General features: G+C 38.5%; 1 protein-coding gene across 1 annotated transcript in view; it reads left to right on the top strand.

Moving 5' to 3' along the window:
• The window catches only part of b4galt5 (UDP-Gal:betaGlcNAc beta 1,4- galactosyltransferase, polypeptide 5), a 130,669-nt gene that overhangs the window by 91,433 nt on the left and 26,328 nt on the right, over positions 1 to 12,908 (top strand). Inside the window, exon 4 of the mRNA XM_028811690.2 lies at positions 10,360 to 10,484. Within this exon, the coding sequence (XP_028667523.2) occupies positions 10,360 to 10,484 (125 nt within the window). The remainder of the gene's footprint in view (positions 1 to 10,359; positions 10,485 to 12,908) is intronic.

Below are 12,908 nucleotides of genomic sequence, written 5' to 3'. Positions count from 1 at the left end.
TGATGCATGTTATGCTTACTGGCCTATACTGGCTTGGATCTGTCTAATAACCCTTTTTATATAACCAGATGATATTTGTCATTTTTCTGTCCTTCAGAATTTCCCCAGTGCACTGTGAATTCCTAAAAATATGTGTCAAGGCTTTATAAATTTACTCGCTAACCTCCTTAAGAAGTCAATGTTCAATTTTGTATTATAGTCCACATGCTGAAAAAAAATGGCATCTTAAAATTGTGGCATGTCTTACAAGTGTTGTAACCATTTTTCTCCACATTTTATTAAAGCCATTGCCAGTTTCAATTTAAATGTTAAAGGGTGGGAGGAACAAGTCAATATGAATTGCTCATGAATGTATTTCTATATTTTCTTGTCAAAATTCTATTGATTTTATCCTGTCTGAGCAGATATTTCAGAGTAGTATGTCTCCATAATACAGCATGTTGAACAATAATTGCTAGCAGTAGATTGCCAGTGAAATGCCAGCACTAGTCAATAGTCTATTGACATTTTCAGTGAAATAGTCACCTGCTCTTCCAGTAATAATATTTCCAGTATCATTGGCAAAGTGTTCATGTACTTGTTTTACTGAAGTAGCACCAAGCTAAATCTGAAAGTCTAGTCAGTTTCAGTCCTGAGCTTTGACTGAACTACTATCAGCTGCCTCTTATCTTCTTAGTCTCCAAGTCAAAGACACACTGAAAACTCATATTAAGTAACTGATACTTAGAATAATTGGAAAAAAATGTTTTAGCAGATGCATAATGTGTATATATGTGTGTGTGTGTATGTATATATATATATATATATATATATATATATATACACACACATACAGGTGCTGGTCATAAAATTAGAATATCATGACAAAGTTGATTTATTTCAGTAATTCCATTCAAAAAGTGAAACTTGTATATTAGATTCATTCATTACACACAGACTGATGTATTTCAAATGTTTATTTCTTTTAATGTTGATGATTATAACTGACAACTAATGAAAGTCCCAAATTCAGTATCTCGGAAAATTAGAATATCAATTAAGACCAATACAAAAAAAGGATTTTTAGAAATGTTGGCCAACTGAAAGGTATGAACATGAAAAGTATGAGCATGTACAGCACTCAATATTTAGTTGGGGCTCCTTTGGCCTGGATTACTGCAGCAATGCGGCGTGGCATGGAGTCGATCAGTCTGTGGCACTGCTCAGGTGTTATGAGAGCCCATGTTGCTCTGATAGTGGCCTTCAGCTCTTCTGAATTGTTGGGTCTGGCGTATTGCATCTTCCTCTTCACAATACCCCATAGATTTTCTATGGGGTTAAGGTCAGGCGAGTTTGCTGGCCAATCAAGAACAGGGATACCATGGTCCTTAAACCAGGTACTGGTAGCTTTGGCACTGTGTGCAGGTGCCAGGTCCTGTTGGAAAATGACATCTGCATCTCCATAAAGTTCGTCAGCAGCAGGAAGCATGAAGTGCTCTAAAACTTCCTGGTAGACGGCTGCGTTGATCTTGGACTTCAGAAAACACAATGGACCAACACCAGCAGATAACATGGCACCCCAAACCATCAATGACTGTGGAAACTTTACACTGGACCTCACGCAACGTGAATTCTGTGCCTCTCCTCTCTTCCTCCAGATTCTGGGACCTTGATTTCCAAAGGAAATGAAAAATTTACTTTCATCAGAGAACATAACTTTGGACCACTCATCAGCAGTCCAAAGGCAAGACGCTTCTGACGCTGTCTCTTGTTCAAGAGTGGCTTGACACAAGGAATGCGACAGCTGAAACCCATGTCTTGCATACGTCTGTGCGTGGTGGTTCTTGAAGCACTGACTCCAGCTGCAGTCCACTCTTTGTGAATCTCCCCCACATTTTTGAATGGGTTTTGTTTCACAATCCTCTCCAGGGTGCGGTTATCCCTATTGCTTGTACACTTTTTTCTACCACATCTTGTCCTTCCCTTCGCCTCTCTATTAATGTGCTTGGACACAGAGCTCTGTGAACAACCAGCCTCTTTAGCAATGACCTTTTGTGTCTTGCCCTCCTTGTGCAAGGTGTCAATGTTCATCTTTTGGACAAATGTCAAGTCAGCAGTCTTCCCCATGATTGTGTAGCCTACAGAACTAGACTGAGAGACCATTTAAAGGCTTTTGCAGGTGTTTTGAGTTAATTAGCTGATTAGAGTGTGGCACCAGGTGTCTTCAATATTGAACCTTTTCACAATATTCTAATTTTCCGAGATACTGAATTTGGGACTTTCATTAGTTGTCAGTTATAATCATCAACATTAAAAGAAATAAACATTTGATTAAACATCAGTCTGTGTGTAATGAATGAATCTAATATACAAGTTTCACTTTTTGAATGGAATTACTGAAATAAATCAACTTTGTCATGATATTCTAATTTTATGACCATATATATACATATATACATACTGTATATATGCCAAATACTACTGACTCACACATCACGAAATCTCCCGAACTATGAGGACTTGGGACTTGAAATTTGGAATGTAGGTTACCCTTGGCCCATAGGTGCTCGCTAAGAAACGGTTTTAAAAATTATCGTGGTCCAAGCGCATAATTTCTTATAGTTTTTTAGACCCGTTTGTATGTCTGTTCGCTTTTCACGAGAGAACTGCTTAACGGATTTAGATCAGGGTTTTTTCTATAATTTGCTTGAACATTCCATTGATTTTGCAACTTTCTTATCACGCTAAGTATCATAGTTCGCTTGTGGTACCAATTTATTAGCGCAAATCCGAGAGAGACTGTTCAGGCTGTGGAGAGGGGCCCTGGTAGGGTCCTCCTCACTCACACGTCTACCTCGGGGCGTAACCTTAACTCCGCTTAGTTAGCGAATGAGAGAACTACTTAATGGATTTAGATCTTTTTTTTCTATATTTTGCGTGAACGTTCTGGTTGATTTTGCAACTTCTCTCATTGCACTAAGAATCATAGTTTGCTTGCAGGAGTGATATATATTTGCACTAATCCGAGACAGAGGCTGCAGGCTGAGGGGAGGGGGAAGAGTGACGTCAGGAGTTGAGAGCTGGGCTGGGCCCTCCTCACTGTCCTGTTTCACTAATACGCAGGCGAAGCTGCGAGGGATGGCTAGTACTAACAAAAAATAAAAAGTCAGAAACAATGCCATGAGCTTTTCTATAGAATTATGCTTTGATATACAATATTCATGTTTCAGGGGGTGCAGGGACACACTGCCTAACACTACTGCTTCATGGCTCCATTTTCCTAGATTTGAACCCTTTTTTTATGTGACACTTGGAATGTTGCCCCTATATCTCTAGTCATTTTTCTTTATTTGTGGAGATGCATGGAGAAAAGCTCAGACACCAGGAAAAGACAAAACATCTGCACAGACATGACTTGGCCTTGAAGCCAGAACTGTGCAGTTATTAGCTGTTATGATCAAATACTGATTGAACTACACTAATAAATTTTGCATTGACTTTTATGTACAAGATACAGTGTAAATGCTATGGTAGTCAAAGACGTTGAGTACTCGTAGTAGCAAAAGTAGTAAAAGGAGTGCAGTGACATTTTTATTTTCATGTTATTGCAAAATGGAACAATGCATCGTTCCTTACGAAAAAAAAATTACTTGTAATTTAGAGTAGCACAACAATAAACAAAATCACTTAACTATGTTATCAACAACCTTGCAACAATTGCTACAATACATTCTTCCTTTTTGTTTAAATTCTGGGCAATTCACATGCATGTGTATTCTTTATACTACATAAATAACTGTGGAACAGTTTACTAATATTATCAAATTATATGAAGATATAACACATGTTCAATCCACACGAAACATTTAGATTTTTTAGTCACAAAAAGTGCTGGTGAAGCAACTATCTATTTGCAGTGTAATCTGCATTCATAGGATCACAGTCATAAAAAAAAAAAAAAAGTATGCTAATCTAGCCTTCTTTGGCTTTTAAGGTTTACTACTAGTACTAGGGTGTTGTACCATGTTAGCCATTATGAATGTAGAGAAAAGCCAAGCAAAATGACACCTTTTATTGGCTAACTAAAAAGATTATAATATGCAAGCTTTCGATGCAACTCAGACCCCTTCTTCAGGAAAGATGTATTGCCTGAAGAAGGGGCCTGATTTGCCTCAAAAGCTTGCATATTGTAATCTTTTTAGTTAGCCAATAAAAGGTGTCATTTTGCTTGGCTTTTCTCTACAAGGTTTACTACTGTAAAATATCTGCAGACCTTTTATAATAAAGTTGTGATCATCTTGGAAACAGTTGTTCTTGACTATGGATTAAATATCAGTAGTTCAATGTTTATTTGTTTTTTTTATTTGCAGTGCCTTTCCCCAAGTGCACCATCACAAGTTACTTTTATAAGTGTAGGCGGATATAATTCAAAACGAAGAGATAACATTGAGGAGTGGAAGATAAATGAAACAGATAATAAAGCAAAGGGTAACCAGCTCTTGAAAATGCATACTAAAAGAAAAATGAAGTAATAAAACATAGCAGTAGATTGAAAACAAAAGAGTTCATAATACAAGTGGTGCAGTTAGCGGCAATGAGTTAGTCATACTAGATGATTAAAAAAAGTTTAAGTTCAGTCCATCTAAAATTCTCAAGTGATGTGGTAGGCCTTTCAGGTTCAATTTAAATTTTAACACCAATAAAGTCACACGGACAGACTTTTCACAAAGTGAGTTAACCCCGAAGTTGCATAATAAGAAACAATGCAGAGGCCAGCATCATAAGATGTCTTGACAGGTGAATGGTTTGAAAGAAGTGTTGTAATTGACAGCCTAGTGCATTTTGGGGATATGGAAGTCAGTGTAGGTGAGCCAGTCAAGGAGTGTTGGGGTTCATCCTAACTCCGAGGCAGCAACGTTTTGAATTTCTTGCAATCTACTCATGGGTATCACAGAAGTTAGTGCTACATTATTTTGTAATACTGGCCTAAGCAGAAGAGTTTCAAAGAAAAAGCCATATCTGAAATGGGCAAATGTAAAGAAAAGATTAAAATGGACACAAGAACACAGACATTGGATGGAAGATGACTGGAAAAGTGTATTATGGTCAGCATCTTCTCTGTTGCAGACAACACTGCTGTTTGTTGTTTATTTAAGAAAGAAGTCAACTGAGGACCTGTAAGGCATTTGTTTCTCAAACTACAGGCTGTGATGTACTTATCTTCTTAGGCAGTTGTATTTCAGAACCTTCCCCTTCTTTTTCCGTCCTGATTGTATTCAGTTTGCTTTCTTATCTCAATACATTTTTATATGAAATCTTTAGTTTCTTATCAGTCTATCACATGGAATAACCTTCATCCTGACAAAAAACAACACACCTGCATGCTTTTTGAGAAAGCTATTTTATTTTGGCAATTTCTGAAACCAAAACTGAACTTTAGGAATGCCAGTGCTTTTAAAACGATTAATTAAGGATAAGCTAAGGGAACTGACCATTAGGACACTGAAGGAATGGCTGCTGAAAATGGGGCTTTGCATTCTATATGTGAAAAATAAATTACAAATCAGTCATTTCTAGCAGTAATAGATATTAGAAATACTACTTAGTTATATTTTTAAATCACTTTAATAGTATTTTATAAAAAGGTATGCATTTTTATCAAAGCTCTGGGTGATTCTAAATTTTGACTGTTAGTGTGTGTGGGTGGGTGTGTGTGTGCGCGCGCACACTTTTGATCGAACCTCGGACAACAGCGCATGAGGTAGAGCCTCAATCACTGCACCACAGTGGCAGGTTTCTTTACTTGACTGGGAAAGGAGAAGCAAAAGTGTGTACACCTGTAGGGCGAAACACATGTCGTGTGCCGTTTGTATTATTTGGCAGGTACTATATAACATACATTTATATTTTATATACACATATATATAATGTGTGTGTGCGTGCATGTGTGTGTGTGTGTAGACAACGGATGGATGAATGGATGGAGAGTGAAATATTTCAGGGTGAGACAGCGGTGCTGTGATAAGCATTTTTGCTGTACATCCCAAGAATCCCGAGTTCAAACTCCTGCCAAGACAAGTGAGTGGAGTTTGCATGTCAGGATGTCTCCCATGCCTTAGACACACAGTTCAGGCTAATTGGTAATCGTAATTTGGATAGGCAAGAGTGACTGTACGGGTGTGTACAAGTGTACCCTGTGGTAATCTGGCATGACATCCGGGGTTTGGTCCTGCATTGCTCTTGATGTTTCTGTCATTGGCTGCAACTTCCTATGACGCTTTGTTGATATAAGTGAACTGAATTATTGGAAAAATGAATAAGTTGTCCATCCATTGTCAAAAATGCCAAAGACTGTTCCTGAAACACTGACTGCAAGGCAAGAGTCAGCCATGGATGAAGCACCAGCCATTTGCACATCACACACACACACACACAAACAACCCACAGTCACTCATGTAGAGCCAATTTAGATGTACCCATTAACCTATTAACCTGAGGTGCACATTTTGGAATGCTTAAATATAATTCATAACTTTTAATTTCACACTTTTTTCCTTTAATTGACTCAGCTATCTCAAATTATTTCAACAAGCCACGCAATAATTTATACAAACCTAATTTGTGGCAAGTTAAAGCTGCTCGGCTAATGCACCCATTTCTGCTGTAGAAAGTGGAAGTTATGTTGATGCCTACATGTGCCAATCAATTAGACATCTTAATCATTTCAAAAACGACATTATTGTAAGTTATTAGGGGAACAGAAATGAGAGAATGTCAATGTCCATGAATGAAGGCTTTAGCTGGCTTGGTGGGGTTGTGAGGGTGCCATTAACGGCACGGTATATGGATAACAGTGCCTGTCTTCCCAGTTAGTGCCCCTACCTCCTGCCTATCCAGAACAATCAAGATAAGCCAGTTTATTGCACCTGGCAGGGTGTGATGTTATGAATTGTTAATATCAAATGTCTGCACCAAGCATCCCCAGTCCTATACCTGAAATTCCAGGCATGGCTCAGGATGTTCGCTCAAGTAAAGGCAGCATTGCTTTTGAATATCTTTTGAGCGCTCAAGTCATACTGATCATTTTCAAGTAGAATCCGCTACCACTAGTCTGTTCCTCTATGACCTACGGGTAATTGCTGGACTCAACCCGTCCTGTCCTTGTCGTTCATGATCAAGCCCTAGCTGGATTATTTTAACTCTTTCAGGGTTGATGTCGACTTTTGTCAAAATTCAGGGGTAGAGGACGGTAATCTGCTGTAAACTGCAACAAAACTCACCCTTACGTTTTACTTCAACTCTCTTTGCTAGAAGGAAAGTTACATAGCTTTGTTGATTTAACCTCGATTCCCTAAACGTGCATGAGTAGCAATGACCAAACAACCTGGCAAAAAACCAAAGCAAATGTGCAAAGCGAAATACTCCATGGACATTTTACGTAATTTCGTTGAATAAGACTTTGATTTGTCAGACTCCAAGTTTGGTGCATGTAATCTGGAGATGGATATCGAAAACGAAAGTGAGGTACCGGCCTCAGCTGATCGTGGTGCTGAACACTTTTGTGTAGCTGATGCGCCTGCAGCAGAGTTCGCCTGGGCGGTCCACCACTTATGATAACAAAAGGTACAAACCATATTGCATCAGACTGGACCATCATGTACTTGCTGCGCAAAGACAGCCAGGCAACCACCCACAATGCATTCCTATTGACTGCCTAGGTGCCGCCACGCAGCCACTGCTGCCAGACATGCCGAACATGTGCCATCAGCAGCCACAGCACATAGCAACAGGCATTTTATGTTGAATTATCCATCGCTTTGTGTGCTTTTCAGAAAACTGAGTTTTTTGGAAAAAATATTAATCCCTCAAAGAGTTAATTTTATACTATGAGAAGTTCAAAATGCAATGACCAGTAGCAGGCCCATCAATTATGACCCCAGGTCACATACAGAATTATCTTTGAAATTCTGCTGTTTCAGCTGTTCAGGTCACCTTCCTATTCCACTTATTCTATATAATTCAGGCCACTAAACATCCGTGGACTCTTAATTTATTACTTTCCCAAATCTTCACTACACATCCTTTGGTAAATGCTAATTTAAATTCCTCTGAAAATCTCTTCTGTTGTTGTTGGGGTTGCACAATCCTCCTGGACCCCGTGATCATCAGAGGTGACAGTGTACAGAGGGTGCAGACCTATAAATACCTGGGAGTGCAGCTGGATGATAAATTGGACTGGACTGCCAATACTGATTCTCTGTGCAAGAGAGGACAGAGCCGGCTATACTTCCTTAGAAGACTGGCGTCCTTCAACATCTGCAATAAGATGCTGCAGATGTTCTATCAGACGGTTGTGGCAAACGCCCTCTTCTACGCGGTTGTGTGCTGGGGAGGCAGCATAAAGAAGAAGGACGCCTCACGCCTGGATAAACTGGTGAGGAAGGCAGGCTCTATTGTAGGCATGGAGATGGACAGTTTGACATCCGTGGCAGAGTGACGGGCGCTCAGAAGGCTCATATCAATTATGGAGAATCCACTAAACACTAAACAGTGTCATCTCCAGACAGAGGAGCAGCTTCAGTGACAGACTGCTGTCACTGTCCTGCTCCACTGACAGACTGAGGATATTGTCTGTTTTTACCTACATTTTTATTACTCTTTAATTTAATATTGTTTTTTTTTTTTGTATCCGTATTTTTCTGCTGGAGTATGTGAATTTCCCCTTGGGATTAATAAAGTATCTATCTATCTGTCTGTCTATCTGTCAGTGGCGCACATTGTTACCTCATAGCTATAGGAAAGTAGATTTAAATTTAGGTCCAGTCACTGTCTGTGTGAGGTTTGCACAATCACCTAATGTCTGAGGTGGTTTTCATTAGAAGTGTGTAGGTTTTGTTGGTTGGCACACCCAAGTCTGCTTTCCCAGTGTCAATAAGCATGTGGGTATGGGTGTGTATGTACGAGTGTGCCCTGCCTTCTACCTGATGCTGCCCCAGTACACCTCTAAACCTATATTTCTGGGAGTGTATCTAATTATTATTTAGGTAAGGTCAAGTACTGGAGAATCAATGTTATTGCTGAATGACGTTTACTTGAAAGAAACGGTGAAGCCAAGAGTCTTTCTCCTAGAAATCTTTTAGAGCCATTTGTTTTTCTTTTTTTTTCCAATTCAGAGGCCGAAGCCAGTCCCTGCACTAACACATGCTTTGGTGGCCAATTAAAAGGTGCCATCTGACCAAACCTGTAAGCTAATGGAAAGTGTGAGGAAACTGGAATATCCTCTGCAGATACAAAGAAATTGCAAATCACTGAAACTTTAACTCCACAAGCTAATCTGTTTAATGAATGGAGCCTCCAAGCAGACCTAGAACACTGTTCTAGAGGATAGTACCTCAAAAACTTAATTAAGTCTTTCAAAGATGTGTGTTGTTAGAGTTTCTAATGCCCTTAAAGTGTGGGTCTGGCACTTTCTTTTCCTCTGGAATATTGTTACCCTAAAAAATAAAACTTTCAAACTTTTGAACTGGGGAAAAGCTCCTTAAATACTTTTTACTATGTTATGAAGGCAACTTGAATTGCAGGGAAATGGCTTTAATGGCTTCATCTAAATAGATTTGATTATATAACACAAAAGTGATAATTCTCACCTCACTTTTTAAGTTTCATAAAATTATAAAATTAATTATATTATTAATATTAATTATATTGTATTAATAATATAATATTATGAATAGTTCATAAAATATTAGATGAATGCATAACTCACTTTACGTGTATAAATTTTTAACTTTCTTCAGCATTAAGTGTGTGTTTCTCGACACTGTTATGATTTTTATTTTTTAGTTTTTCCACTGCCCTCTCCAGCCTATTTCTTGTAGCCAATTTACTTTTCCATTCCTTTGTCCCAAATCAGCATTTTTCATTCTGCCAGGTAACACTGCATGGCCACTTTCACCTTTTGTATAACCCTCTGCGCTTTTCCTTCAGGAACATGCCATAGCGACTTTATTTCAATTATTTACTGTCTACCCCCATGTCCCCACACAGGCCTAGAAGTGCTCATCTGGGGTTTATTCCATGACTTGTCTCTGTGCCCTGACTCATCCTAGAGTATGCCGTGTGGCCTAGGGGCTGAGGCCCGGGATTTAAGCCACAGTATTTTCAGATCAATACCCATAACACTCTATGTGACCCTCAGTCACTTAACCTACCTGACCTACAGTTGCCCAAAAATAAAAGTATGTAATACATCTTTATCTTGTAAGTCCATTTTGGTAAAGCCAAATGTAGAATAATAAAAGGCTCGTCCTCTAGTGAGCTTTTTGCTTGCTTTTAGTGTGGCCTGTTCTTGAATCATTCTTTTTTCTGTCTGCTTTTCAGAGGGCCAAATGGATGTGAACATGAGTGAGATCACATTACAGGAGGTTCAGCAGTCTCTGTTGATGAACTCGGATATAATGGTGGGAGGACACTGGAAGCCTGTTGACTGTACACCTCGCTGGAAGGTGAGAAACCTGGAGCTAAAACAATGGTCTGTCAGAAACAAGCCCTGTTGTAATTATCATTATAAAAACACTTAAAAACAGGCAATTTTTATTCTGTTGAGTATGTTTATATGTAATATTATAGCTTTGGAGCTTTAGGGTTCTTGCTCAGTCATTTTATTTATGAAGTTAACATGTTCTTTTTGTGTCCCAAAAATGGTTATGTAAATTGTCCACCTAATGTATGAAAACACTGGATAAGTAAAGAGATTTAAACAATATATTTCATGGAATATCTTAAGACAAATAACAACAGTGTTAAATTAAAGGCTTTTGTAATGCATGAGAGCAACAGCAAAACAAAAAATTAGAAAATGTCAATGTTACTAAGTTCTTGTAATACTTTAATGCAATTGCAGTTTTCAACCTTTATGACTTGTGAACCAGGTGAAGACTCGGGAAGTCTTTGCAGACTGTTGATGTGGAAAATATAATAAACTTATTTACTCTGTATCATAATGTATCCAAGCAGTACCTGAAGTGGAAATATGAATGTGCCGGTACTGTCTTTTCAAGTCTGATTTCTTAATACATTGGAGATTGCAGCATCCACATATAGTAACATTAGATCAGTTGGGTGACTATTGGTCCCATTTGAGTTTCAAGCATCCATATTTGGGGGTTTGGATTCTACAGACTAGTGTTTAGAATCTTTTGAGGCACATAGAAGATCCAAATTTCCTTGTTAGGTTACATGTAAAGTTAATAATCCTTAGGATAGAACATGATGCAATTATCCATTTGAAATGTTATCTGAAAAGTGTTCACGTTGGCTAAAAAAGCGTGAAATGAGAATTCAATGATTTTCATACACCGGCAAAAATATTCTAGGGACCAGCACCAAACACTGTTTTAAAAGATAATTATAAAGGAGAACATGAATTATATCAAGTACATGAAAGTAAAATCAATTAATATATATATATATAAAAAATAAACATAAAGCTGTCCAAAATGATGGATAATCAGGCTAGCTCACAGCTCCAGAGTTCTGGGTTCGATACCCGGTCTTTTCCCACATCCAAAACTTAAGTTAATAGGCAATTCTAATTTGTTTTGGTTTGGATGATATATTGACATCCACTCTAGGGGTGTTTGCTTCCTTGTTGCTAGTTGCTACCATTACTGGCTCTGGCTTCCCAATCTTGTTTCATGGGTAACATGGGTTCAGAAACCTCATTCATTTAAAGCATAATAAAACAGAGGCCAATTGGTTATCTCATCTAATAGTATATAATATAATATAGTCTTGTGTCTTAGCTGAATTTCCATCTGACACTAAACAGATGCAAAATATTGCACTTTGACTTCAATTTGCATAGCTCTGGTTACTGTGAACTTTGAGTGCTGCTTTTTGCACTTGTTAAAAAATGCTAAGAGAGCATGACTTTACTGTAATCTTCCCTAACAAGTTAAGATCAAGTACACTAATTCACCATTAACTGCTATATAAGACATGCTTTAAACAAAATATCATGTACCTCTAAAATAGGGGGGTCCGGTTCTGGTGGGCCACAGTGCCTGCAGGTTTTCATTCTAACCCTTTTCCTAATCAGTGAGTGGTTTTCACTGCTAATTAACTTCTTCTCCATTCACTTTAATAGCCCTATTTTTAAGGATTCAGTCCTTTCAATTGATTTGTTTCGTCATTAAATGGCAGCCAAACAGAAGTGAGATGTGAAACGAGCCAACAGATGACCAGCTAAATTGGAACATCAAACTCCAGCCAATTTCACTCCAACCAGTTTCTTAAAGAGAAGCCAATTCTTGCTGTTAATTAAAGCCATTACTGAATAACTGATTTTCTGTTTTTTCTAAGTCCAATGTCAAGATGTTTTGGTGACCTGAGCAGACCAACATGATGCAGACCTTCACTCTTTATTTTCAGGTTAGCTGGTCATGTGGCGGCTTGTTTTGTGTCTCATTAGTATTTGGCTGCTCATTAAGGAAAAAGAACCAACTAAGGGGTCTGAATCCCGTCAATTAAAACTAAGGCAGCAAAAAAGGCTCACTAATTAAGATGGTCAGAATGAAAACCTGCAGCCACTGCGGCTCTCCAGGACCGGAGTTCGACACCCCTCCTCTAAGACAGGGGTCCTCAATCACAGTCCTGGAGGGCCGCAGTGGCTGCAGGTTTTTGTTCTAACCCGGTTGCTTAATTAGAAAGCAATTCTTGCCAATAACTTGATTTCATGGTTTGTTAGTGCTTTAACACTGCCGTGTCAGGAAATTCTCATATCCTAGATTTTCTTCCCCTTTCTAAGGATATCATCCAAATGATCTGAAGGCTAAAATGGATGAGTAATTCTCAGTCCTTTGCTTTTTTCTCTTCCCTTCCAAGTATTTAATTAAACCCAATAGTGCATGATAAATACACACCGGTGT

This window comes from Erpetoichthys calabaricus, chromosome 10 (assembly GCF_900747795.2).
Source record: "Erpetoichthys calabaricus chromosome 10, fErpCal1.3, whole genome shotgun sequence".
Lineage (NCBI taxonomy): Eukaryota > Metazoa > Chordata > Cladistia > Polypteriformes > Polypteridae > Erpetoichthys > Erpetoichthys calabaricus.
Note: the sequence above shows the minus strand (reverse complement) of the source record. Positions and strands in the feature narration are given on the sequence as shown.